The 23,537-nt window shown below is 40.1% G+C and overlaps 1 protein-coding gene across 2 annotated transcripts; it reads right to left on the reverse strand.

Annotated features, from left to right (window-relative positions):
* Nucleotides 1–3,512: 3,512 nt before the first annotated feature.
* Nucleotides 3,513–23,104, reverse strand: thbs2a (thrombospondin 2a). 2 transcript variants are annotated; one of them, XM_008429884.3, is made up of 23 exons: nt 22,690–23,104; nt 22,179–22,250; nt 21,376–21,929; nt 21,087–21,171; nt 18,643–18,842; nt 17,597–17,737; nt 17,421–17,514; nt 16,901–17,074; nt 15,082–15,258; nt 13,405–13,578; nt 12,969–13,096; nt 12,712–12,864; nt 11,491–11,709; nt 11,292–11,399; nt 10,613–10,772; nt 10,393–10,511; nt 10,081–10,315; nt 8,056–8,283; nt 7,656–7,927; nt 7,395–7,492; nt 7,175–7,314; nt 5,212–5,242; nt 3,513–4,884 (listed from the first exon to the last, which is right to left on the reverse strand). In XM_008429884.3, exons 2-23 carry the CDS (start codon nt 22,243–22,245, stop codon nt 4,881–4,883), a joined length of 3,561 nt encoding a protein of 1,186 aa, XP_008428106.1. In that variant the 5' UTR covers nt 22,246–22,250; nt 22,690–23,104; the 3' UTR covers nt 3,513–4,880. The 2 variants fall into 2 exon arrangements, with proteins under 2 accessions (XP_008428106.1, XP_008428107.1); XM_008429885.3 differs by lacking the exon at nt 5,212–5,242.
* Nucleotides 23,105–23,537: the final 433 nt, after the last annotated feature.

Raw genomic sequence — 23,537 nt, forward strand, 5'->3', positions numbered from 1 at the left:
TATAGCCTCTACTTTGAACATCCTTGTCTATAATTTTCTTTCTAATCTCCTTTGCTTCCTGTGGTTCATGTCCAGTTTGGCACACGCCGTGCTACCAAACAGCTCAGTGACTTATCACACTTTAAATAAGCAGATTGACTAATTACAAGCTTGAAGACACCTGCAATGCAAAATGACACTTCAAACTATTTTCAATGTGTTCTAGGGGTACCATTATTTTACCATTTCATTTGTTTATTTCTATCTTTTAATGATTCATTGTTCAGGAACATTTTACCTTTTCAAAAACTCTGGAGCTGTTATGTGGACAAGATTAAAAGAAATAAAAAATACAAATACAAAAAGGGATTAATCTCACAGCAAGAAAGGAGGTCGAGGAAATTTGGATTATATATATGATCTCTGTATTTGATTTCGTGAATCAGATACATCTGAGTTTAAATATCCTTAGGCAGCAATCTGGACCGTCTGGTTTTATTCTTAACGACGTTACTGCCAGGCAAGGGCTTCACAACCTGATTTAATGTCACACAATTCTCCTGTGCTGCGGGACATCAACTCGCAGCCCAACACCTCTGGCTTTTGGGATCTGAGTGTGGCTCCAAAGTCTGGCAAAGCAAAGAAACATAGATAGTTTCCAAATGACGAGAGAAACTCCTGCCTTGGAATAAATGGCTTTCGTTATTTCAACTGACAGACTTACTTATTTCCCAGCACACTTGCCTCCAGCAGGACCTAAGATCCTTTGTTCAGGAACAATGTAAGTTTTCTTTTTGGAAAAAAAAAAAAAAAGAATGAATAAAAACCACTTTGAAACTATAGCATTTTTTATGTGGTATTTTTCTCTCAATCCTCTTACTTTTGTCTGTGTACATTATGACTAATACACATCAACAAAAAACTGGGCAAGCTTTGAGTTTTCAACTTCGATGAGGTCTCTGTCAATGGAATCCACTTACCTTGTACTCTTCAGTCATCTTTCTCTGACGCACTTTCGGACTTACTCCAACCAGTTTGCAGGAGGTTTTACGTTGTTTTATAATGCTCCCTGCTTGCTAAATCCTCATCTCAGCAGAAAATGCTGGTTTGCTGTGTTATGCATTGACATCCTCTGGCAGTGCTTTATGAACCACCAAGGAACGTGCTCTGGGCTTGAAACCAGCTGCCCCTGCCAGGGCCATACAGCGAGTCTTTGGTTTGTGCCACGTTGATGTTTCCAAGAACCTCAACTTAAATGTCTCTGACACAGCTACAAGAACAAAATTTGACTTACGTTTTTTTCCTTAATAACTTTTTCCCCTGTACATTACAAGCATGTTCTTAACCCTTCTACTCTTTGCGAGGGACAACGAGGGAAAAATAACACGATCGGATTATTAAAGGAACAATGTAAGCTCAGTTATACGTGAAGTCTAAATCAGGGCAATGTCTACTTTTTGACTTCATTTTTCAATTGAAAAGGTCATCTTTTCTTCACCATTTGTCAGAAAATCCCAACCAGGGGAACACTTTTCGGGATATCTCACTCCAATCCCAAATATTGCTTTGGGGCTCCAGTCAAGGCATTTTTTTAATTACTGGTTTCCAGAGGCGGACTGGAAAATGGGGTCTACCGAGTATTTCCCTGGTGGGTTGGTAGTTTAGCCCGTGGAGGAGCTGTTGTGCTCGTCCCGCAGACACACAGCACGTTGTTGTTCTGCGGCGCCATGATGCCTCAAACTACAATGCCAGATCAAATGAATTCTCTTCCCCAGACAGATCACAGCACGTGGCTGGAGGTGTATCTACACTCCAGTAACTTGCCATCATCAGTGTGGAAATGTGTGTGTGTGACTGAGAATTACTGATTTCATTGTAAAGCATCTTTGAGTGTCGTAATAAAGCACTATATAAGTCGGATGTCATTTCATTTCATATAAGCTCACAGGCCTTTATTTTTCATAAAGATTCCTAGGTCTACCTAGGAATCCCTGAGTCCAGGAGTCCACTCCTGCTTTTTTCAGACTCTCTGACTAAACTCATCTTCTGGTTCCTGTTGTTGATGCACTAACAGTGATTTTATGCCAGCAGGACCTATAGTACTAGCCAGACAGCTATGAACCCAAGTTTTATATGACTGGTTGAAACGCCCCCACAAACATTACCTGTTTTGGTGTGGATACAGTACCTTTTAAACCTGAGTTACAGACTGTTTATTAATTTGTTGATCTAATGAATCTGGGGGTTTTACAAAGAGAAACTGTAATGGCTGCTGCAGCTCTGTATGACATGAGGCAGTCTGCTGTGCTCATGAATCCTCCATGTCAAATGTTAAGACACTTAAAGTAAAGTGTTTGAGATAAAGGACACAAACTGCTTGTCGTACTCCACTCCTTCAGGATTTTCTGGCCCTGAATGAAAATTCATGTTCCCATCAGCTACAAGTTGTTCAAGTCCTGGGTAATAGACATCACCTACTTTGTTGTTCTCCTGTTCTGTAATTTCTTGAGATTGTACCATAATGTGTGAGATGTCTTGATACCATGATATCAAACAGGTTCTGTTTAAGGTATCTGTTATTTCTGCCCAGTGAAATTGAACAACTTTTCAACAGTGATGGTTAATCACAGTTAATTTCTGATTAACAACTGCTTTCTAGACATAGGGCCAGGTTAATTTGAACTGACTTTTAAAAAAAAGTTAGTTTAGAAAAAAAAAAAAAACTGCTTTTGGTCTTTACTAAAGCAGACTTTGTTTGATATTAAAATTTGTTTCAGGATCTGAAGAGACAGAAAAATAAAGAACAACTGCACTAATGCTGATTTAATTAACTCCTGTTTAATTTCTGATGAGGACTGAAATATTTGAAATATTTTTTTTTAAATGGACAAATGTTTGGGAAAATATTTGTTATACTTGTTTCAAAATCAAAACAGTCATATTACTAAAACAAAGAATTATAAAACAGTAATTAGCTATCAAAAAAATTAGTAAATTTATTCCTTTTATATGACACTAGCAACCAGATGTTTTGGAAAATTGTTGGGCTTATTGGTCTGCTATTTGTAACGTATCTGTTACAATTTTCGGAAGAAACCCGTAGGAAAAGGAGAAAACAGAATAATCTTTAAGGATGTTTTAAGCAGTGTGAATAAACTGTGCAGCAGTTTAAGCTCAGAGGAAGCATCTGATCTGATTTTAATGCACAATACTTTATTGCATCCAGTCAAATTTACAACCCATCCTAACTAATAAATAGACACAGGCTTTGCCAAATCATCCATATTGCCCATTTGTGGTACTAAGTTTGGTTTATTGTTTTTGTGCTACCAGCCCAATATGACTTATTGGGTCTAAATAAACCAGGAGCAAAATCCCAACACTTTTTTTTTAAACACACCGCTCATTCATTATATGAGCTAAAGAGACACAATCTGGATATTTGAAGAAAGTGTTTTAGGAAAGTGAAACACTTCTTGTTTGTAAAATTATTCATCAGCCAATTCCAGTTTTTAGTCATATGTTCAACAAAATGGTATAAAATGGTTTATTTGTAAACAGAACAATCAACATTTGTAAAAATGTCTATGTAACATCACAGAAATAATAATAATAAAAAAAAACATTTACACTTTGTGCACTGCAAATCTCAAGTAAAAGAAGACGGAAAGCAAGCAGGGAAGAACATAAGCAATACACAGACTAATGCCAATCAACTGAGACACTGTCATGATCCCAAGCCACACTGTACAGTCACACTTTGTCTTTTGAAACCTTCATATGGAATCATTTCAGTCAACACTGTAAGGGTCCGCATATCCAATGATGATGCTAAAAAATACAACATAGGAGTGTAAAACTACTTGCAACATTACGTCTTTACAATCTTTCATTTTTCATTTTTAAGATGTAATGACCCTCAGGTGCATATAAGTGATCTGTTAGGCAACGCCAGACTTACCGGGGAACAGGCACTTCAGAAAAAAAACTGTAGCAGCCAGTTTTGATGATTAAACTCATATAGACAGAGATAAACATACATATCACTTTGATGTCTTAAACTGAACAACCACAACTATTATACCTTGCCACCAAGGTATGAAAATGATGATTTCTAAGCAACTTTCAAAAGCAGTCCCTCCGACAGAACTGACAACACTTAAAAATCTTCAGATATTTGTGGTATGCTATCTTGTTTGTGATATTGAACTATATATCAGTGTAAACAAATAAATAAAACTATTTACAAACTAGCACAAATGCAAAAAAAAAATAAAAAATACAGGCTGAGCCTAAATAATTTACAAAAGAAATTATAGTACAGACTTAGTATAAACATCTTTCGCATTGTCGAAATCAATCACTGTAGTTTCCCATTTTAAATCACATTCATCATAAGAAGAATGAGGAGAAATAGTGTTGATTATGGTTTTAGTTAGCTGGTTGGTTTATGTTTTGTCAGACAGAGCTCTGACAGATGACTGACCAACAGCTGAGTAAAAACAAAAGAATATCTGTCAACAGAAATCACTTACATGTCAAAGCGAGAAGGCAAATGCAGGGAATCACAAATAATTGATTCCCTTGTAAGTGATTCTCCATCAAGTGGTCACACAATAAAGATAAAGATGTAGAATAGGTACATTATTTATTTTTTTGATATTCTGCAGAGGCTTTTTAAGCACGTTTACTATGTTCAGTTTCTTCCCATGAATGGAAAAATTGCATAGGACTTTTAAGGGAAACTGAAATCTGCCATGATGTCATTTCCTGTCAACGTATTAAGGCAAAGGATGCCTGTATGCAAAGTCTTATTTATGTCCAGATGGCTTCACTGATGACAGGGTTCAATTGGAAAACTTCTTGCCTTCGTCCATCTTCTGTTATGTCATGTAACTCAATTATCTGCAAGAAGATTTGAGAGACAACTATAGTTAGTACTGAGTTCACGGTAAAGCCTCCACAGTGAAAAGCGGCAGAATGCAGAAATAACATGTGCACTGTGGGCATTAGGAAGCGTGTCTTCAGCAACGTGGCTGTGATTGTGAATAAGTGCCGCAGGCTCATTTTCCACAATTTAGCAACTTGGCACTCAGCATAAGATCCTTGGACTGACGCACAAGGCCTTTCACAATGCAGCTGGGGCATTGTGCATGGGCAAGCTGACAAGCAGAAACAGCAGTTTTGTTCTTGCAACAACCACACTCGACACACAAACCCTTTCCCCATTACCTGATGAACACTGTTGGGAACTCCGGTTTATCTGAAGTTTGGAAAACATATTGATTGTTTACAAAATGTTCTTTGCATGCATGAAACAATAACAGTTCACACAGAGATGAGAAACAACTAGGAATTTAGACTGTAAAAAAAAAAAACGATCCCTAGTCTTTTGTTGTCCATCTTTGAAAATGAAAGTGGTTTGGCAACAAAAAATATTTGACTAGTTTTGCTCATTACACAAGAGAAAAGAAATGAGACGAGCTGATTCTTGTAGCCCTTTCAGGAAAGTTTACTCTAATCCTCATTTCAGCTGATGATTGAGGAGTTTCTTTCATACCCATGCCATTTATGAACTCTCAGCCAGCCGTTGGTGGATTTACTGGTTTGTTTTTGAGTCATTGTCACATTGCAGAGTCAAGTTCTGCTTCGGCACAGTTTTTGTTTTTACAGATGAGCTCACACAATTTTTTTTCCTCAAACACCTTCTGGACCACTGTAGAGTTTATAGCTGCGAGGTAGTCAGGTGCTACTCCAGTAAAACATCTCCAAACAATGATACTTTCAGTTCTGTCCTTCATGGTAGGTATGACGTCTTTATCCTGGAATGTTGCATTTGGTTGTTTCCAAACATGTCCAAATAATTAAGGCTCAGACTCATCTCTACATTATGTCTAAGTCTTAGTGTTCATGTCAAACTTTAGCATTTTTGGAGACTTTCCTCTAACCATCACACAGAACCAAGTATCAAATGTGAAAAAGCTTCTTCAAAATGAAGAGTAGCCATTTTCTAATGTTCATCGGATGAGATACACCGCGTTGTCCAGATTTATTTAACATCAGAAGTTGCGTATATTTATTAGATTTTATAGATAACATTGACATGCCTTGTCTCACTTACTTTGATTCCTCAATATTGTTGAAAGTGATTTTAAATATCCACATGTCCAGCTATGTTAACAAAGCAATACAAACCTCAATGTTTTCACACGGCTGTTTCTCAGTGTTTACTTCTCTCACTTTTCAAAATAAAGAATAATTGACTACTTTCTGACTCATGTCAGAAAAGGCGAACTTTCCCACAGGCAGGTTCTTAGTGTCCTAATTAAGCATTGGCTGATTAACAGGACTGAGGGATACAAAAGTTTAATAGCTCCAAATTTTCAAAACTGTTTACTTTTTTTCCAACTGTACATGTTACTACTGGCTTAATGAAGGCTACTGCATCCCCCCCCCCCCAACCCCCCTAAACACAAGAAAGACAAATTCAGCAGGGTTTATATCCAATTGTACAAAAAAAAAAAAAAACAATGACGGTGTGGAAACTAAAGGAGCATCACCCATCATTTTTATAAAGCTGTTCAAAACTGCAGCTGGAAAGCTAAGGGCATCATATCTCAGCTGAGACTGGAGTCTTCATCCAAGTAAACAGACCATATAATTAACCAATTATAGAGGTTTGTTGTACTTGTGTTATTTTGTAAAGAGCAAAAAGGCAAAATTGGATCATATTTCATACACTAGGTTTTCCAAAGAGACAGCTAAATTTAGGAGTTTTCTTTCTCTTTTTGTTTTGCTCTTAAGTTTGTGTATCAGAATAAAATTTATTTTTATTTTTCAATGACTGTTGCTTTGGTGAGCTTAGCGACAGTCAGAATAATTGGGATTTAAAAGCATAATTTTAAATGTGTGTAAATATCCTGATACAGTAAAATTGTGGTCAATTTTATTCAAGATTATCATATCTCATATTCCTAATTATTGACAGAAAAACATCGGGTGGGCAGCCCTTATGTCTGGCTGCGTCTCTCTATGGTTAATTAATCTCAAGTTGTAAACTAGCCATCTGACAAATTAAATAGCTAAATATCCATGAAATGACAGCCTTTGTTTGTAAGTAAGATTTGAGATACCCAGATATTTCAAAGCTCGCAAAATGTTTTGTTTGGCAAACATGGTTATGGTTCCAACTTACCTCTGCACTCATATTTGAGGTCGGAGAAGAAAACCAACTCTTGGGAGAAGACAAAGAGGCCTAACCTGCCTCCGGCAAATGTCTTGTCATAAACTGGTCCTGAGTCAGCCATGATCTGCTTCCCTTCATATACCACAACCCTAAAGAGAACAACAAGCCATGACATTAACACATAAACATGTTGTTAAAAGAATACAGGCAGGTAAATCGGTTGCCCTACCTTATAAAGCCAGTCTTGGGTCTATGGATGAGATGCCACCGGTAAGCTGTGTAATCCTTCCAACCAATGTTTTTGGGGTCATGCCACAGAGTGCGCACCTATGTAAAATATTAATTCGACTTTTGAAACAGATTTCACTTTTTGTTGCTTTATCGAATAAAATACATCACAGTTTGGGCCTACGACCAGGAAAAATATAGAAAAGAACCAAGAGCTGTGACTACATTTGTAAGTCATTACAGCATTTGGACGAGATCCTACCTGTCCGGCGGTGTTCCCCGTATGCCACAGAGCGTTCCTGAGGTTTTCCCCAGTTCCTGTGGTCGAGTTGACAACTTTAAGCGAAACGCCGGAGATGCCAAAGGCTTTGGATGGCTTGTCCTCCCAGTAAGTCTGTGTGATCTGCTTCCACATCACAACGTAAAAGCGCCCGCTTGACTGATAGCCGAAGACAAAGCCAGCATAGTCGTCATCTCTGTCTGTGTTCACATACATGGTTCCACTAAAGTCCACGGCATTGAACTCATCAAAACCTGCGGGAGGAAAACAGATACGATGCATTCTTGGGAGTCTACAGAGTCAAGAGGGTTTCTTTTGGAAAGCAGTGCGTCAGCATGAAAGGCTTGTCTGACGGTAAACATTTTGCATGTGTGCTGCTCACCAACTGCGATGCCTGGATCAGAGTTTGCAGTCTGAACCAGTTCTTTGCCCTGGTGTCTGACCACCCAGTTGGGATCAATTTGAGTTGTTCCCTTTGGATCCAAGTGGACCATCTGGAACTTCCTGAAGTCTGTAATGCTAATGGCATTGTTCTCTGGACACACGTCGAGGATATCCGGGATGCTGTCATTGTCAAAGTCGTCTTTGCACGCGTCCCCTCTTCCATCACCTGTTTTGAATGAAGCAATATTTTTTAAAAAAGCATCAACAAGGGTGACCTACTTTTGAATAAGTTTGAAAAACAGCTGTACGCTGATGTAAGTATTCCAACACTCCCACTACTGAGGAACATTCGCAAGTTAAAATGAAAAATGGATGGAAAAATAACAATTCCTCCCAGAAAAGGGGGCTCTCAAACCGAGGCCAAGTAGACTAAAGCAAATCCTTTTTTTCTTGTTGTGACAATTTCCACAAGTATTACTAACGTACAGTCTGACGTATGTTGGAGTTGGACTGCGTGCCGGGAAAGCGGGGATGAAAGTAAGCCAGTAGTTAGGAAAGCAGCACTAGAAGGAAGTAACCAGCTTCCTTTTGTCAGCAGCTTTGTTACTGTCCTAGTGAACTAAAATGGTTCTATCAAATTAACACTATCTGACAAGCTTTACAGAGTGTGAAGGCATCCTCTCCAGAGCGTTCCTACTCTGTGGTCTGTTTCCATTTACAGACAGCTGTACAAACTCCAGGTAACCCTGCTTTAAATGGGGCTCTTTGGATTAATCACGAGGAAAGCTGAAAGGAAATAAAAACTTCACAACCTGGCATGTACCCCTCTGGCCCGCTAGGCCATGCAGAATGACATCACTCGTGCCGACTAAGTTGTCGACTTTTTCCACAGCCGCTGTACTTCACACCTGCTGCAGGGAAACTAATTGCTGAGCATCAGGGAGAACTCAAAACCTCACTGAGTAGTGAGAACAAATAGTGACTACGTGGAGTTTGGAAGAGCAGGACTAGAAAATACAGGAGCATGCATGTTTAGCTATACGGTGTATAACCAGATTATAATTAGAAGAAAAACAATGAGGTATTTGGATGAGCCATCCATCATGCAAGAAATTATAGTAATAACACTGACCGAGTGTATGTTTTAGTTAGAGTTTGCACAGGAAACAAACCAGTTGTGTGAAAACCAGGATGGAGGATGGATGCTTCATTTATGCAAAACTCAACTATACCCTGCTTTTCTGCATGCCAACATAATTAAATTTATACTCCAAAATACATTTACTTAAAGGGGACACTTGAATTTATGTGATTTAAAAGCGAAAGATAGTAATCTGGAGTGTTAAAAAAGACAAAAACAACCCACAAAAATATTGTCGAGATCATAAATTAACAATAAAATATTAGAAAGTATATTCTTCAGATTTCTTTAGATTGAGATGACAGCCTCTGATGTCAGTGATCAGCCTCTGAGAGCTCCCAGAAAAGGGGGCTCTCAAACCGAGGCCAAGTAGACTAAAGCAAATCCTTTTTTTCTTGTTGTGACAATTTCCACAAGTATTACTAACGTAATACTTGTTACGCTAATAACAAGTATTACTTGTTACTAACAAGTAATACTTGAGGCTGATCACTGACATTTGACCTGATGATCCAGATTTCAGCCAAATTTATTTTCTAAAGAAGCAAGTTGGGTTAGCATTGCTAGAACTACTTAAAAGACCAGTTTCCATTTTCCCTGAAAAATATAGGCGCTCACCATGACTCCAAAAAAAAACAGCCAGCACTTTGAAATTCAGCAAGTTAAATGATAGCCAAATTTGTTAAGTTTCCCCTCACAGTAAGCCTTCCTGCTATCTGCTATAAGTCTTGCTCTCTCTCACTCGTCCACAGTCTGAATGAACTGCTGGCACTCCCTTGGTAAGAATTTCCAGGAGAGTGACCTGCTGAACGAATGTAGCCTTCACACATCTGGAACATGCTTCAACTGGAATGTTAAATCATTTAAAGGCCACATCCTCACCATCGGCATCCTCCTGGTCTGGGTTAGGCGTCAGTCTGCAGTTGTCCTTGTCATCAGCTATGCCATCATTGTCATCATCATAGTCACAGGCGTCTCCTTTTCCATCCTTATCATGGTCTGCCTGGTTAGCATTGGCCACATAAGGACAGTTGTCCAAATTGTTCTGATGGCCATCTTCATCAATGTCCTGATTATTATCGCACTGGTCTCCAACCAGGTCATTATCCACATCAGTCTGTTGAGCAGATACAAGTCATTAATACTTCATATACCTACTTTGTGTTTCATTGTTTGCAGCGTAGGATGTACTACCTGGTCGGGATTATGAAGCAACGGGCAGTTGTCACACTGGTCACCAACCCCATCCATGTCTGTATCCTTCTGGTCAGTGTTGTAGACATAGGGGCAGTTATCATTTTCATTCTGAATTTCTGTGAGAAAAAAATTGCTATTAGGACATGCGATTTTATTTTAGTGCATAGATTTAGTAGTCAGTTGTGCTTCAGTTCAAAAACAAGCCTGGCCAGTTTACCATCTCCGTCAATGTCCACAGCACAGGAATCGCCTTCACCGTTATGGTCGGTGTCTATTTGTGCAGGGTTGTGTTCATAGGGACAGTTGTCACAGCGGTCACCTACTTCGTCCTTGTCAAAGTCAAATTGGCGGGGATTGTAAAGGAGGGGACAGTTGTCCTGTGCAGGGAAGAGCGCGTTTGTTAATGTCTGTTTCTTTGTAAATATTTAAGCTCTTAATATAGATTATTGCTTATTCAGACACAGAACATAGAATATAAGATAAAAGAACAACCCTCGCAAGACCTGTTTCTGATTTCAAAAGTAATATTACATTGATTTATTAGAGAGAGATAAAATTTATGCTCTTTTATTTTAATAATATAAAGATTATCCAAAGACATTAATTCATTATCTGCTTGAAGTCTTACTTTCTCTAGTTCTTCAGAACCACAGAAATGTCTTGCATTTTATTGAAACTAGATACCATCCACTCCACATCACAATGCACTGTGGTTAATTTTAAGTTAAGCAAAGTTTTCCTTTCTTTCACATTTCATTTAGGTCGTTGCTCACCTGAGCAGAAATGTGAGGTTGCTACTGGGTTCTGCCAAATATAATCCAATTTATCATGAGTCTTCTTAAGTTTTTCAGGGTAATAATTGTTAGTAATAGTATAAGTTTATAAAATTCTCATACTCGTTCGTCCATAATTCCATCGTTGTCATCATCCTTGTCGCAAGCGTCTCCTTGTCCATCCTTGTCAAAGTCTTCTTGTCCAGAGTTTGGTAGGTTAGGACAGTTATCCTGAAATGGTTACAAGAAGTTCACAAGATTCATCAGCTGAATTTCGTGTCACAACATGGAGGGCAACTTCCAAACCGGTCACTCAAAATACCTTTTTGCAGTGGTACGTGTTGTTGGCACTGCAGACCAGGTTCTGATTGGGCCATCCATCCAGGTCTGAGTCCTCTCCACACAGAAAGCCATCTCCAGCGTAGCCGGTGCGACACTCACATTTGTACATCGGGTCACTAAAGTGGCTGATGTATATACATTCAGCATATTTGTGACAGTTATGGGTCTTTTCTTTACATGGGTTTTCTGGCTCACATACCTAACAGAACACAAACAAACGGACAAGAAGCGGAGGCGGTTTTATGAATACAGATGTTCAAGTTTACTTCAAAGAGCAACAGTTGCTGGCGTGGCCTGCACTGAAAAGATTCAATTATATTAATCAGATTAAATCTCTGTAATCACTGTTGTTTATAAACAACAACCTTAAGCAGGGTCCACTTCCAGGTATGATCGATTTTATGAGATCCTTTTGGATTGCATCTCATGTTAGCAAGTACTGTTGCCTAATGCAGCACACAGGTACATCACATCACCAGGGGATGAACTTTCATCCATTTCAGATACCACACAGTGAGTCCACCGAGGCCAAACTAACAGCATGATCCAGCTTTTAATGCAATGAAGCATTTTTATTCCCAATGATAAGATAGTTTTCAAAATGAGTTCATTTGGAAATAAGTCAATGTGAAATCAGACAAGCATCTGCTGAGCATACAGAGCATTACAAAGGGAAATAAAACATGACTGATGTTAAGAGGATCTTGATTTTTTTTTTTTTTTAGTTTCTCATAAATACTCAGATCAAAACAGCAAAAACAACAGTGTCCCAGTGGAGTGTGTTACATATGGAATGTCCCAATACCTGTTCTAGAGATAAAATGTAACAGCTGTGACTTTTGTTTTTATAATATCGAACTCAAAAACAATTATAAGAACTGGGTCAGTCTGTTTCTGATCTTACCAGAACCAGAGAGGTATGACATATGCTTATTGTTAGGAGTTACTCCAATCTACTTCGTCTTCTCCTCTATCCTCAATCTTCTACTGGTGCTAATTTATTTATTTAAGTTTTTTGTAAAGTTAAGTCATATTCACGTACAGTTGCTGCTTTAGTCATAAATACATTTGGATCCGACACCAAAATACCAGGGATCTGCTTCTGGAAATCCATTCCTTCTCTTGTTTCACTTCTTCGAGGCTATCTATCATCCTAACAGAGATCAGCTAAAGACACTGACTGAGTGCAACAAAAACTCACTTGTTTGTTTTTCCTGGCTGCCTCGACACCCATACCAAAGGGCTGTGTGCCTTTGTAGCGCTTTGGACAGGGCAGGCAGTGGAAACCCGGGTCAGTGTTGACGCATCGCTGTGCTCCACCCACTTTGTAACAAACATCAGACACCATGTCACACTAGAAAGGGAAAAAAATGCATTGGCAAAATGAAAAAAAAAAGAACCCAAATAAAGGAATTATGAAAAACCCACTGAGTACTACAGAGGGTCTTTTGGTTTTACCTCATTAATGTCTTCGCAATGAGTGCCATTTCCACGAAAACCAGCAGGACAGGGGCCGCATTCCCAGGAGCCGTCTGCTGAGCCGCTGCAGTCAACCCCTCCAAAGCAAGGGTTGGACAAGCATCCATCTGTCAGGGAAGAGAGACGGGTGGAAACAAATACAGCACAATGTGACATTTTGAAAATAAATCTCCAAACACATGTCTTTTTTTCTGGTAGTCATAACAGACTTTGTTGATAATTACTGGCAGTTTGGCAGCATCTTTTTGACACAACCTGAATTTCTAGTCAACAGATAGTTCTAATAAATCAATTGCCATACCTCCTGCAAAGTGAGACATTTTATGCTTAAACCAAAGTTACGATCTGAAGATATTTTCTTGTTGTTTGAAACCTGTTGTGGTAATAACTGAAAAAAAGGCTACATTGAGCTCACCGATAGGGCAGTCTTCCGTGTTGCAGCTGTCACTGTCGGTAGCCTCTCCAATGCACTTCTTGCCGCCATACTGAGGCTGAGGACTGTTGCACTCACGGGAACGACTTTTGATTCCTCCTCCACATGTTGCAGAACAAGTTGCCCAAGGAGACCATGGTCCCCAGCCCCCATCAACTACAAGGGAAAATAAATCACATATTAGACATACAGTGCTTAAAAAAAGCTGCAAACACTCATTTCTCCTGGTCTCAAGCATTACAATATATTTTGTCTACAATTAAATCATATTGCTCCCTTTATTCAGATACTCTAAATTAGGATTTTATTCTCTAATTTAATGTCAGATTATTTGTTATTACTAAGTAAAACTGGGCCACCTATGTTAGTCTTTGTACAAACTAGTTTACAGTCATGTTAGAGATTAAGTCCCCCGGTTTAGTTTTGAGAATTTGCACCATTAATCTTTACCAAGTTTTTAAAAACTAACCTCAACCTTCATAGAAGGAATGAAACATTTCTTGAATTATTTTTTTCATTTAGTAATAAATACGTCACCATGCTTTTGCAGTGGGTAAAAAAACCCCATCAATTTGATTATGAAGCTGTTATCACACAGATAGGATATGGAAAGCAAAGCTTAAAGAACATTTTCTGTTTACCCCAAAATAGCTTGAATTCACAGAAGAAATAAAAAAAAGATATTCACTCAATTAAGAAAGCACTTTTAGCCATGATAGAACAGATAACTAAAACTGAGCTTCTTAGGCAAAAGCACGGCAGTGGCAGCATCGTGGTGTGGTAAGACGTTGACATTGGTCAAGATCAAATCAGTTATGGATATTATTAAATACATGAAAGTTCTTGAGGTGAAGCTGTTCTACATAGGGTTAGGGCACATACCTTAGATGGGGACATAGATTTGTCTTTCAACATGCCAGTGCACCCAAGCATACTGCTAAAGCAATAGCCTTAAGGGAAATATTTTAAGTTCCTGGAACGGTCCAGACCACAGGCTGAAGAAAAATTTGAGGTATGATTTAAATATTACTGCACAGCAGCTGCACCCATCAAGCTTGATGAAGATGAAGCAGCTGCGCCTTGATAAATGAGCAGAAATCTCAGTGACAATATCTGCCAAATTTATAGTCATACTGATCTCTAACAGACTTCCAGCTGTAATTGCTGCAGAAGTTGACTCTAAAAAGTATTACCTAAGTGAATTTAATGATGTACAATAATTTTCTGTTCATCAGATATTTTTGTTAACAGCGAATAACATGTGTTGCCAGGGTAACTTCAGGATTTTTCTTTTATTTTAGTTCAATAAATAATACAAAGCCCATTAAGACACCTGGGTAAGAAATTTTAAGACTGCTGTGAATTTTTGAAAACTCTGCCTCTTATCACTTCATCATTTTTCTAATCCTTTTATTTTTATTTTTTAAACAAACAACTTTGCAGAAATAGAAATATGGACCCTGACGCTACAAAAGAAAACAAACTGAGCTTATTTTGCCCAAAGCTTCCTGACAGACTGACAGGAGCTCAGTCCAGAGCACATGGGGAATGTCGCCCTGAGGCGAGCCAAGGACTGAATGTTGGACATGTGAACACAGCAGACATTTCGAACAAAGATGATTCTTTTTGAGAAATCTTTTCTTTAGCTAAAATACTCACTCGGACAAGGTTTGGCGGTGCAGCTCTGGGTCTCTCTTCCGCTCCCTTCGCAGTCTTTTCCACCCAGCTGCGGCACAGGAGCGTTGCAGTGGCGTATTCTGGTGATCTGCCCTTCTCCACAGGTCACCGAGCAAGACGACCAAGGCGACCACAAACTCCAACCCCCATCCTGGCGAACTGGGGATAGAGAGGAACACCTATCACGCAGACATCACCACAACACATATATTCGATGTTGCGCTTTAGATTCACACGCATTTCTAGCTGTAAACAGTAAACATTGTGTGATAGCGGGGAAAGGCTGCCCACTTTGAAATGTGATTTTTACACCACTATTTATGTCATCATAGTCAAACTCCTCTTCTTGTGGTTAGACTGTTTTCGTGCCTCACATACATCCTGAGTAATGGTAGCTCAAAGCAATCACAGATGATGGTCCAATAACCAATCAAATCCCATATTCAAAACTGTTGCCTATACTAGAAATCAAGCTGTAAAAAGTATCTGCTTCTGCAAAAAAAGAAAAAAAAAGGTTGGAGTTAAGCGTTTTAGATAAGCATAGGTGACATAAAAAGCAGTTTTAATAATGATGAATTCATTTAATGTGTGCAAAAAGCTTCCCAAACAAATCCAACATCTTTGCAGAACTGTCTTAATTCACTAACGTGCTGGAGGATTTTCCAGCATGACTGACCTCTCTTAAATCAGGCTTTTGATTTGGCCACTTCAAATCCTTAATTTGGATTTTTTTCTTTTTTTTTTTGAGCCCTTCAGAGGCTCAAAAGAAAAAGGCTAGGTAATTCCTGGGTAATGTGCTCCACATCACTGTCCAACTGTGTAAACAAGAATGTTTGAGCATCATTTGATGCTCAACCATCGGTTCCAACAATCCTTTGTATTTTCTCCAAAAAAAAAAGAGAAAAAGGACAACTTCTGTACGAGTGATCAAAGCATTCATGGAGTAATTTTAGTAAACTAGCCACTTGTGGGAAGGTGCACCACTGTTTCAAGTTTTCTTCTGTTCTCCACAATGGCCCTCGGTGTCCCAATGCCTTAGAAATGGTTGTGAACATGTCAATGAGGTTTATTTATCAACTCTTCTTAAAAATGTTTTTAAGGCCAAGCCTTCTTGATTCTACAGCTGTGTCTGGTTTCCAGACAAATAAGATGAATCACACTAAATGATTGATTTAGACAGGGGCGCTGAGTTGCATAGCTTTTTTTCCCTTAATAAATGCAACCGTCATTTGAAAATCATTTTTATATCTACTCAAGTTTTCTTTGTGTGACATCAACGATGATTTGGTTATCTAAACAAGTCAAATAAAAAAAGGAAAATAACAAAAGAACCCTTAAAGGGTGCATTATACAAAGAACATCCCAGTAAAAAAAAATCCTATATTTTTTATATTTTTGCATGGGAGCCAGTGGTGAGTAATTGCACAGTGGAACACCCCCTTTGCCAATGATTTATTTGGAATTACTTTTTGACAGGGCACACCCTTCAACTCAACGATGAGATCCAGTTCCTCACTTCACATTCAGACGTATTGTGACAGATCCAAACTCATGAAGACGAAAGCTCAGCGTTTTGCACTTTGAAAGATTTAGTCTCGTCTCATAAATGAGCTGAGATGACTTTTTATGCAGCTCTATTATGTTCTCACCTCCCCACATGCCATGCAAATGTTTTGTTTTCGATTAGTCAAAGTGGTAATGGAGCACAGATAATTCAACACAGACACAGCAATATCGCATCGCAAAGGCAGCCACTTCTGGATGAGAGCAATTTGGAGAAAAAATGAGTCAAGCTACTTACCGCGGCTGTCACATTTTCCCAAGCTGCACTTTCGGGTCTGGATAGATGATCCGGTGCAGGGGTTACTGGTGGCATCGCATGAGCGACCCCTCTGTTGAGTTCCTATCCCACAAGTGACCGTGCATTCTGTCCACTCCGACCAAGGCGACCAGCCGTCTTCACCATTGTCTTTAGCTGGAAAAATCCACATCTGCTTATTGTATTTTATTATTTAAAAAATTTTTTTTTTTTGCATTTTAGTACTGGAAAAAGATCACAACTTCTTGCTTTCATTCTTTATGTCACTCTGTTTATCAAATGACTTCATCTGAAGAACCCACAGAAGCCATTCTTAGTGTCAATAAATATGTGGTTTACTCCCTCAGACAAACTGGCTGCAAGAGTCCTGTGCTATTAAAGCTTAACATGGACGGAATATTGTTTTTTACGGCACACGGCTGCATTAGTTTAGAAGAAAAGAACATGGAGCAGAAAACGGGTTGCGTATTTGCAACAGCAAGAGTTTGTGCGAACTACTTACGCATGCAGACGGGGCAGCATTCTCCATCTATTAAAGAAGGGCTGGCACAGGCCACGGGAGGGCATGTAATTTGGTGGCACACTATCTTGGACTCCTGGAATTAACAGATCATAGAGTCTATCGAGTTTACAGACTTCAGCAGTAAATGTGTACTGTCCCGCATGAACTGGAATTACCTGGCATTTACATTTAGTGCAGCTGTCCACTACCCAATCTTCCTTGTCCTCAAACAAGCGGCCGTCCTGCCAGCACATGTTTTTCTCTTTAGTGTCCTTCATTCTCCCAAGGGCCTCCTTCATGACCGTATTCTCCTCTGTCTGAACACATAGCAGCAGATCAAGAAGGACATCAGTCACAAACAATTAAGGCACGCTAATTATATAAAGGGGCATCTGGCTGTTGTAGGTATGATGATCAAATACAGACAAAATGATCATGTTAAGAACACGTGTTAGGGCAAATCAGGGAGTGTGAGAAAGATCAGTCATCCAGCTGAGCGGTTGCAGTTAAAACACTAGACTTCTTTTCTTTTTTTTTCTCTCTCTTGCTTCTGAGCTAACACAGCAGTAAAACCTCCTGCTTTCTTTTGCACAATACAACCTCCAACCCACTTGGAGACCAGGGGATCTGTGGCTGGACTCCTTCAAACTTCGGGAACTGTCAGTCGATTAACCGCTGCCAAAGATTTGAGTGTTTCACAGTGCAAGCTTCCTCTTGAGTCGGGAAGCAGCAGTGTGCAGCACTAGAGTGTAAGACACCACTCGATCTGGAAGAGCCTCAGGGACCCTTCTCATACCAACCACTTTTTTTCCCTAAGGTTCATGCCCACAGTCTCTTACTGCTGGGAGGCTCCCAGAGGAAACGCAAGAGCTGTTTAAACAAAGTCAGACATTAAACTGGACCGAGCCACTGCCAGGGGAACACTTCCTATGTCCACATGTAACATGTCATAAAATCTGCCTGACTCATGCTGCCACAGATACCAGAAGTCAAACAGGTTCAGTTGTCACAGGCCGCTCTATAAACAGTCGTGCGGCTTTGTGCTGTTTACTTTCAAACAAAACTAGGTTACCCAGTAACCCAATTTAAATGTCTTACTTTATGGATGTCACATTAAAGACTAGTTTGTTTCTTACAAACCTGCAATTTGAATTAATCAGTACAACTTTAGAAGCAAACACAGGAAAGGAATGTGCTTGGTCCAATCGGTTTCCCAACTTACCACTTTCTGCAAACCGTCAATGAGGTTACTGACAACCACACGCAGACCTTTCAGCTCTTGGAACATGGTGCTAAGTTCCTCACAGGAGCGTTCACACATATCTGCACCCAGGTCGTCTGTCTTTGGACCGATGATGTTTGTGGTGATGGACGGGCTTACATCCACAACCTCTGCGCTCTCTCTCAAGCCGTTGTCATCGTCTGAAAGAGAGAGGCAGAAGAGATGTAAGCCGCTACGTGTCGGTGATGGGAAACACATTTGAGATCATTGTTGAAACATGCGGTTTATGATCTGCAGACAATGTGATTTCCTGTTTTGTAGGAGCAGGCCAAAAGACGACGTAATGCACAATATAGCTACTGCGATGCTTAATTCGCTAAAACCAGATGTGCAGTTTGTAGCCGTGTTTGATTTAAACTAGAATTAGCTTTCTGAATCTTTATGATTTCTAACGACAGTGTTGGAGGACACAAGGCCCTGCTTCAGGAGACCTGTGACATAGGGAGTCCTCTCCAACAAATGTACTTGAATTTTATCAGATAATCTTAGTTAAGTCAGCTAAAATCACTCAGTTACAGCCCCTGGAACCTAATCCTTCAGTCCTTCTCGCTACTGGCCAATTTAAAGGGCAAAATGAGGCTAACTGCCAAGTTTTTTTTTGCACCATCAACACATCTGCAGCAGGAAACCCAGCCAAGCATAACGTGTCTACCAGCTGGGATTTTTGCACAGACAGGTCACAGGACAAGGAGGCAGAAATACAAGTCCGCACAGCAGGAAAGGACATCTTTTCTAGGGGAGGAGTTTGCAGCGAACCTTATAACATAAGAGCTGCCCGCATTTCCTCACAGTTTACACCTCCATTTCCCTCAGTTTGCCTGTCTAAACTCTGAAGTTTAATTATATTGCAGCAGAGTTTGTGAATGCGTAATTTCCAGAATAAACAAGAAGCATATCAAAAAGCTCTATGGAGCGCCTGTCGTCCTGCCAACACACAAGCAAGTATCTGCTTGGATCTGGCGATGTAAATTGGTGAAGATTAACAGCAGATCGGGGACTCTAAATCAAAAAGTCATTCGACTTGCCCAGTGATGTCCCACAATGTTTTATTTCCTCCCCAGTCTGCTGGATCCATTTAAATCTCAGGAGGGCTTGTCTGTGAAAGCGTTTATGCATTCTCCCCTCTCCCTGATTGACATGCTGTGCTTTTTCAAAGCATAGCAAGGAAAGAATTCGACAGAGAGCGAAATGAGGGAGCTAATTTTAACGCTGCTCATTAATGTCCGGTGTGTTGGCTTTTACGAGAGTGGTTTGTGCGGGTTTATGGGTGTCGTTTTGCATTAAACTCTCTGCCAAGGTGGAAGCTTGACTGGCACCAGTGAGCGTGCAGAAGATTTAAATGCCTTGGTGACATTTGTTAAACAAATAAACTACTTCAAGCTGGAATTTAACACTTCTTGTGGCAACACATATGCAGCGATCACTGGAACACAGGACATTCCTACTCAATGCATGTGGACTCACTGTGCAATAACGCACCAAAGCATCGACTTCCAGACCTGGAAACCTTGCAGTGTGTTGTAAAAGGTGCCCGTGTTTCAATTTACTGTGTCTATATCTCCATAGCTGGTACTCTTGTGAGTCCCGCTAAAGATCATGAGGTCCTTATTTTAAATTGGGCCAAGCTTCAGCTGAGAAAAGCAACCAAAGCAGCCAGTTTATGATCTCACCACGAATGCGTGTGTGTGTGTGTGTGGGGGGGGTGTGTGTGTGTGGGGTGTGTGTGTGTGTGTGTGTGTGTGCGTGTGTGTGTGTGTGTGTGTGTGTGTGTGTGTGGGTGTGTGTGTGTGCGTGTGCGTGTGTGTGTGCGTGTGTGTGCGTGTGTGTGTGCGTGTGTGTGCGTGTGTGTGCGAGCAGCTGGAAGTGGAAGCTCTGTGATCTGCAGTGTTGCCTTCACTTTCCCTCTTTTTCTATTTTCTTTCCCAGGATATTATTCCAAGTTCACTGCCAATGGAAATAAATGTAAGCATCTGCATCTCTTTTTGTTCAGCGCTCGACCTCGAGCCACCGTGTCGGCACCGCTGTTTCCACAAGCAACAGCGGGAGATCTTCGCCACGTATCTGCGAGCCTCTTTTTGAGCATCAAGAAAGTCCTTAGATACATACAGTGGAGGTAAACTGGTTGCTGCGGTGGATACATAACAAAACACAGACATCACATGTAAGGGTGGTTGTATGGAAGGGAGTTGCATGTGAAGGAGTCTCCAAAGCACATCTGCAAGGGATCAGCCTCGAAACACTTTGCAGTTCTGATGAATTTGATTCACGTTTTGGATTCAGAAAGATCATGAAAGATCTCAACTTCCACAGATTTCCAGGAACCTTTAGATAAATACTTTGAGGCTTTCTTCTTTTCTTTTTCCAAATAAACACTTGTCTCTCACCTAGTCTTGTGACTTCACAATCTCTACTAAGGAGGACGTCTTCCACTGATGTATCGAAGATGAAGCGCACATTCTGAATGAGGCCCTGTTAGACAAAAAAACAAAAAACAACAACTTGTGGTTAATGCCGTTATTGACTCTTTTGGTGGAAGAACTCTTTCTAAAGGTATAAGTTGTTACCAATTCTGATCACAACTTTTTATCATTGACCCTCTTCTTTTAAACACCGGAATTGTTCCTCATGCAAGACGACCATAATTCTGATCTCAGAAGACTCTCTCCATCTTACCCTGAAGTGGTTCTCACGAATCGATCCCTTTGCCACATACATTCGGCTCCCGTCGGCCTGAAGTCGTTCATAGAAGGGCTCGTCCAGGATGAAGCTGTCGATCAAGCTGCAGCCCACAAACAGATTTGCGTTTTCCCCATGAATGTGAAGTGTGATGTTCTTCCACTGCGAGTCGGCCAGGTCCACATCCTCGAACGAGACCACGTTCTGCGAACCGTCCACCCAGTACACCAGGTCCAGGGTGTTGGCCCGTCCGTTGGAGACGATCTCGAACTGCCGCCGGCCGTCGGGGCCCTCCAGGCCGATCAGGGTGCCCCTCGAGGAGCGATCCTGGCGGATGCTGGCGATGAACACAAAGCCCTCGTTGTTCTGGATCTGCTGTAGAATTTGTTTCAGTATGGGGGCACTGACTGGGGGCAGGTGGTCAAAGCGGATGAAGCGGTAGGCAGGAAGATCGGAGTATTGGCCCCGGAACTGTTTGGCCCCCAGAGTCTTGCGTGTAATGTGGCTGATTTCAAACAGGTCAAATGATGTTTCATCTTCCTGCTCTCCATCTTGAAATCAGTCAAGGAAGGGATGAACATAGGAAATCAAATTACTATTGGGGATTAATGAAGGTCCATAAAGTTTTTACAAATTACTACTACGGATTCTGATCAAAATCAGCAAACCTGTCAACAATAGAATAACTAATCGTTTTTCAAAAGGAAGCAAAGTCTTGTAGTCTTAGTATTTATATTAGACATAATTAAATCAGTGTGGATAACTTAAAATAAATAAATGATCTATAAAGATCTACTTACCTTGGGGTGTTACTTGATGGAATGTGGATATGAACAACAAGAAGAGGAGACTTCTCCTGAGTATCATATTTCCTTCATAAAACAAATATATTTTATTAGCTTTTACTGTGCTTACTTAGTCCAACATTCAGTTTAATGTGGACTCAATGTTTTATCTCTCTGTCAGCTTTTCTGGTAAGAAATTATACAGTATGCTGCAGTAGATGGAAGATTATTTCAAAAATCCATGGAAATAAAATTACATTCAATATAATTTTAATGTATTGATGTTCTTCTCTCTATTAAATATAAAAGAAAGAATGACATAGACGGAAAAGTAACTATGGATAAGTGTGCAGTTATATTTCAAATATATTCCGACGTACTTGAACTATACAGTTGTCTAGAATTCATTTTCATTACTAAAAAGCATCAAAAGTCGGCTTTTCGGATTTTATTTTTAGATTAAAACATTAATCAAACCATAGGGGCAAAGAGTTAAAGATAAATCCGTTCATGAAGCTTAACTTACCTGGTGAATTAAATTTTTTTTTTTTTTCAAACGCGGACTTATATCCACCCGCAAAGCAAAAGCCGAATCGCTAAAACTGAAACGGAAGCAGCTTATTTTATAGTTAGAACCCAGGACGAAATGAATGAGATGCGGTATTTCCTGCAAACTCCGTGCGTAAAAAAAAAAACACCGCTCCAAGTCCACCTTGTTCCGCTACATCCAGTCTGGAGGAGACGAGGCACGGCAGTGACTGGGGCTCCCGCTCCTCTCTCTCCCCTCTTATATTTAGAGGCTTGCAGGAGAGCTCGTCTGTCACCGTCTCTCCAGGATGAACAGTTTGCGGTGGGTTGTCATGAGACAGTTACATAAAAGAAATCTTCCGATAGCTATTGCGTAAAGATCTCATCCGCACTCGAAGGGCCTGAATGTTGGACACGTGGCCCCTCCCCTGATGTCTTCCACCTTGATGCCCAGCTGGCTCCCTCCCTGCGAAGCCCTCATTCCCACTGTGCTGGCAGCTGAGTCACCGTCTCTCCAAGGAGCTCATTTAAAATAAACAGAGAAGCAGATTTGATTTTATGTACATCGCTAAAACAGCGCCAGAAACAGTAGGCTATTTCCGCCCCATAGGCTAATGCTGCTTTTTTTTCTTTTTTTTTCCCCCCTTCCTTTTTTTTATCACACGTGCTTCATATCATTGAATATATTTTATTGGCATAAAAAGATAATCCGAGTTATCTATATATTTAAAATTATAGTTTCCTTTATTTAGGGAGGGAGGGGAGAAATCTATCCAAACCTTGAAGTTGAAGGTTTAACGTCATGCCAGCACCTCAATTGGATTTAAGTGCACTATGCCAATGACT

Source organism: Poecilia reticulata, chromosome 15 (genome assembly GCF_904066995.2).
Source record: "Poecilia reticulata chromosome 15, P_reticulata-male-v2, whole genome shotgun sequence".
NCBI classification, from domain to species: Eukaryota; Metazoa; Chordata; class Actinopteri; order Cyprinodontiformes; family Poeciliidae; genus Poecilia; species Poecilia reticulata.

What these genes read in the sequence shown, in the direction of transcription:
- thbs2a (XM_008429884.3), bottom strand. Translation starts at nt 22,245, where the DNA reads ATGATACTCAGGAGAAGTCTCCTCTTCTTGTTGTTCATATCCACATTC. An exon ending in ATGGAATTATGGACGAACGA is followed by an intron (nt 10,773 to 11,291) that starts GTATGAGAATTT and finishes TTCCCTGCACAG; the next exon opens with GACAACTGTCCCCTCCTTTA. An exon ending in TGCTTCATAATCCCGACCAG is followed by an intron (nt 10,316 to 10,392) that starts GTAGTACATCCT and finishes TCTGCTCAACAG; the next exon opens with ACTGATGTGGATAATGACCT.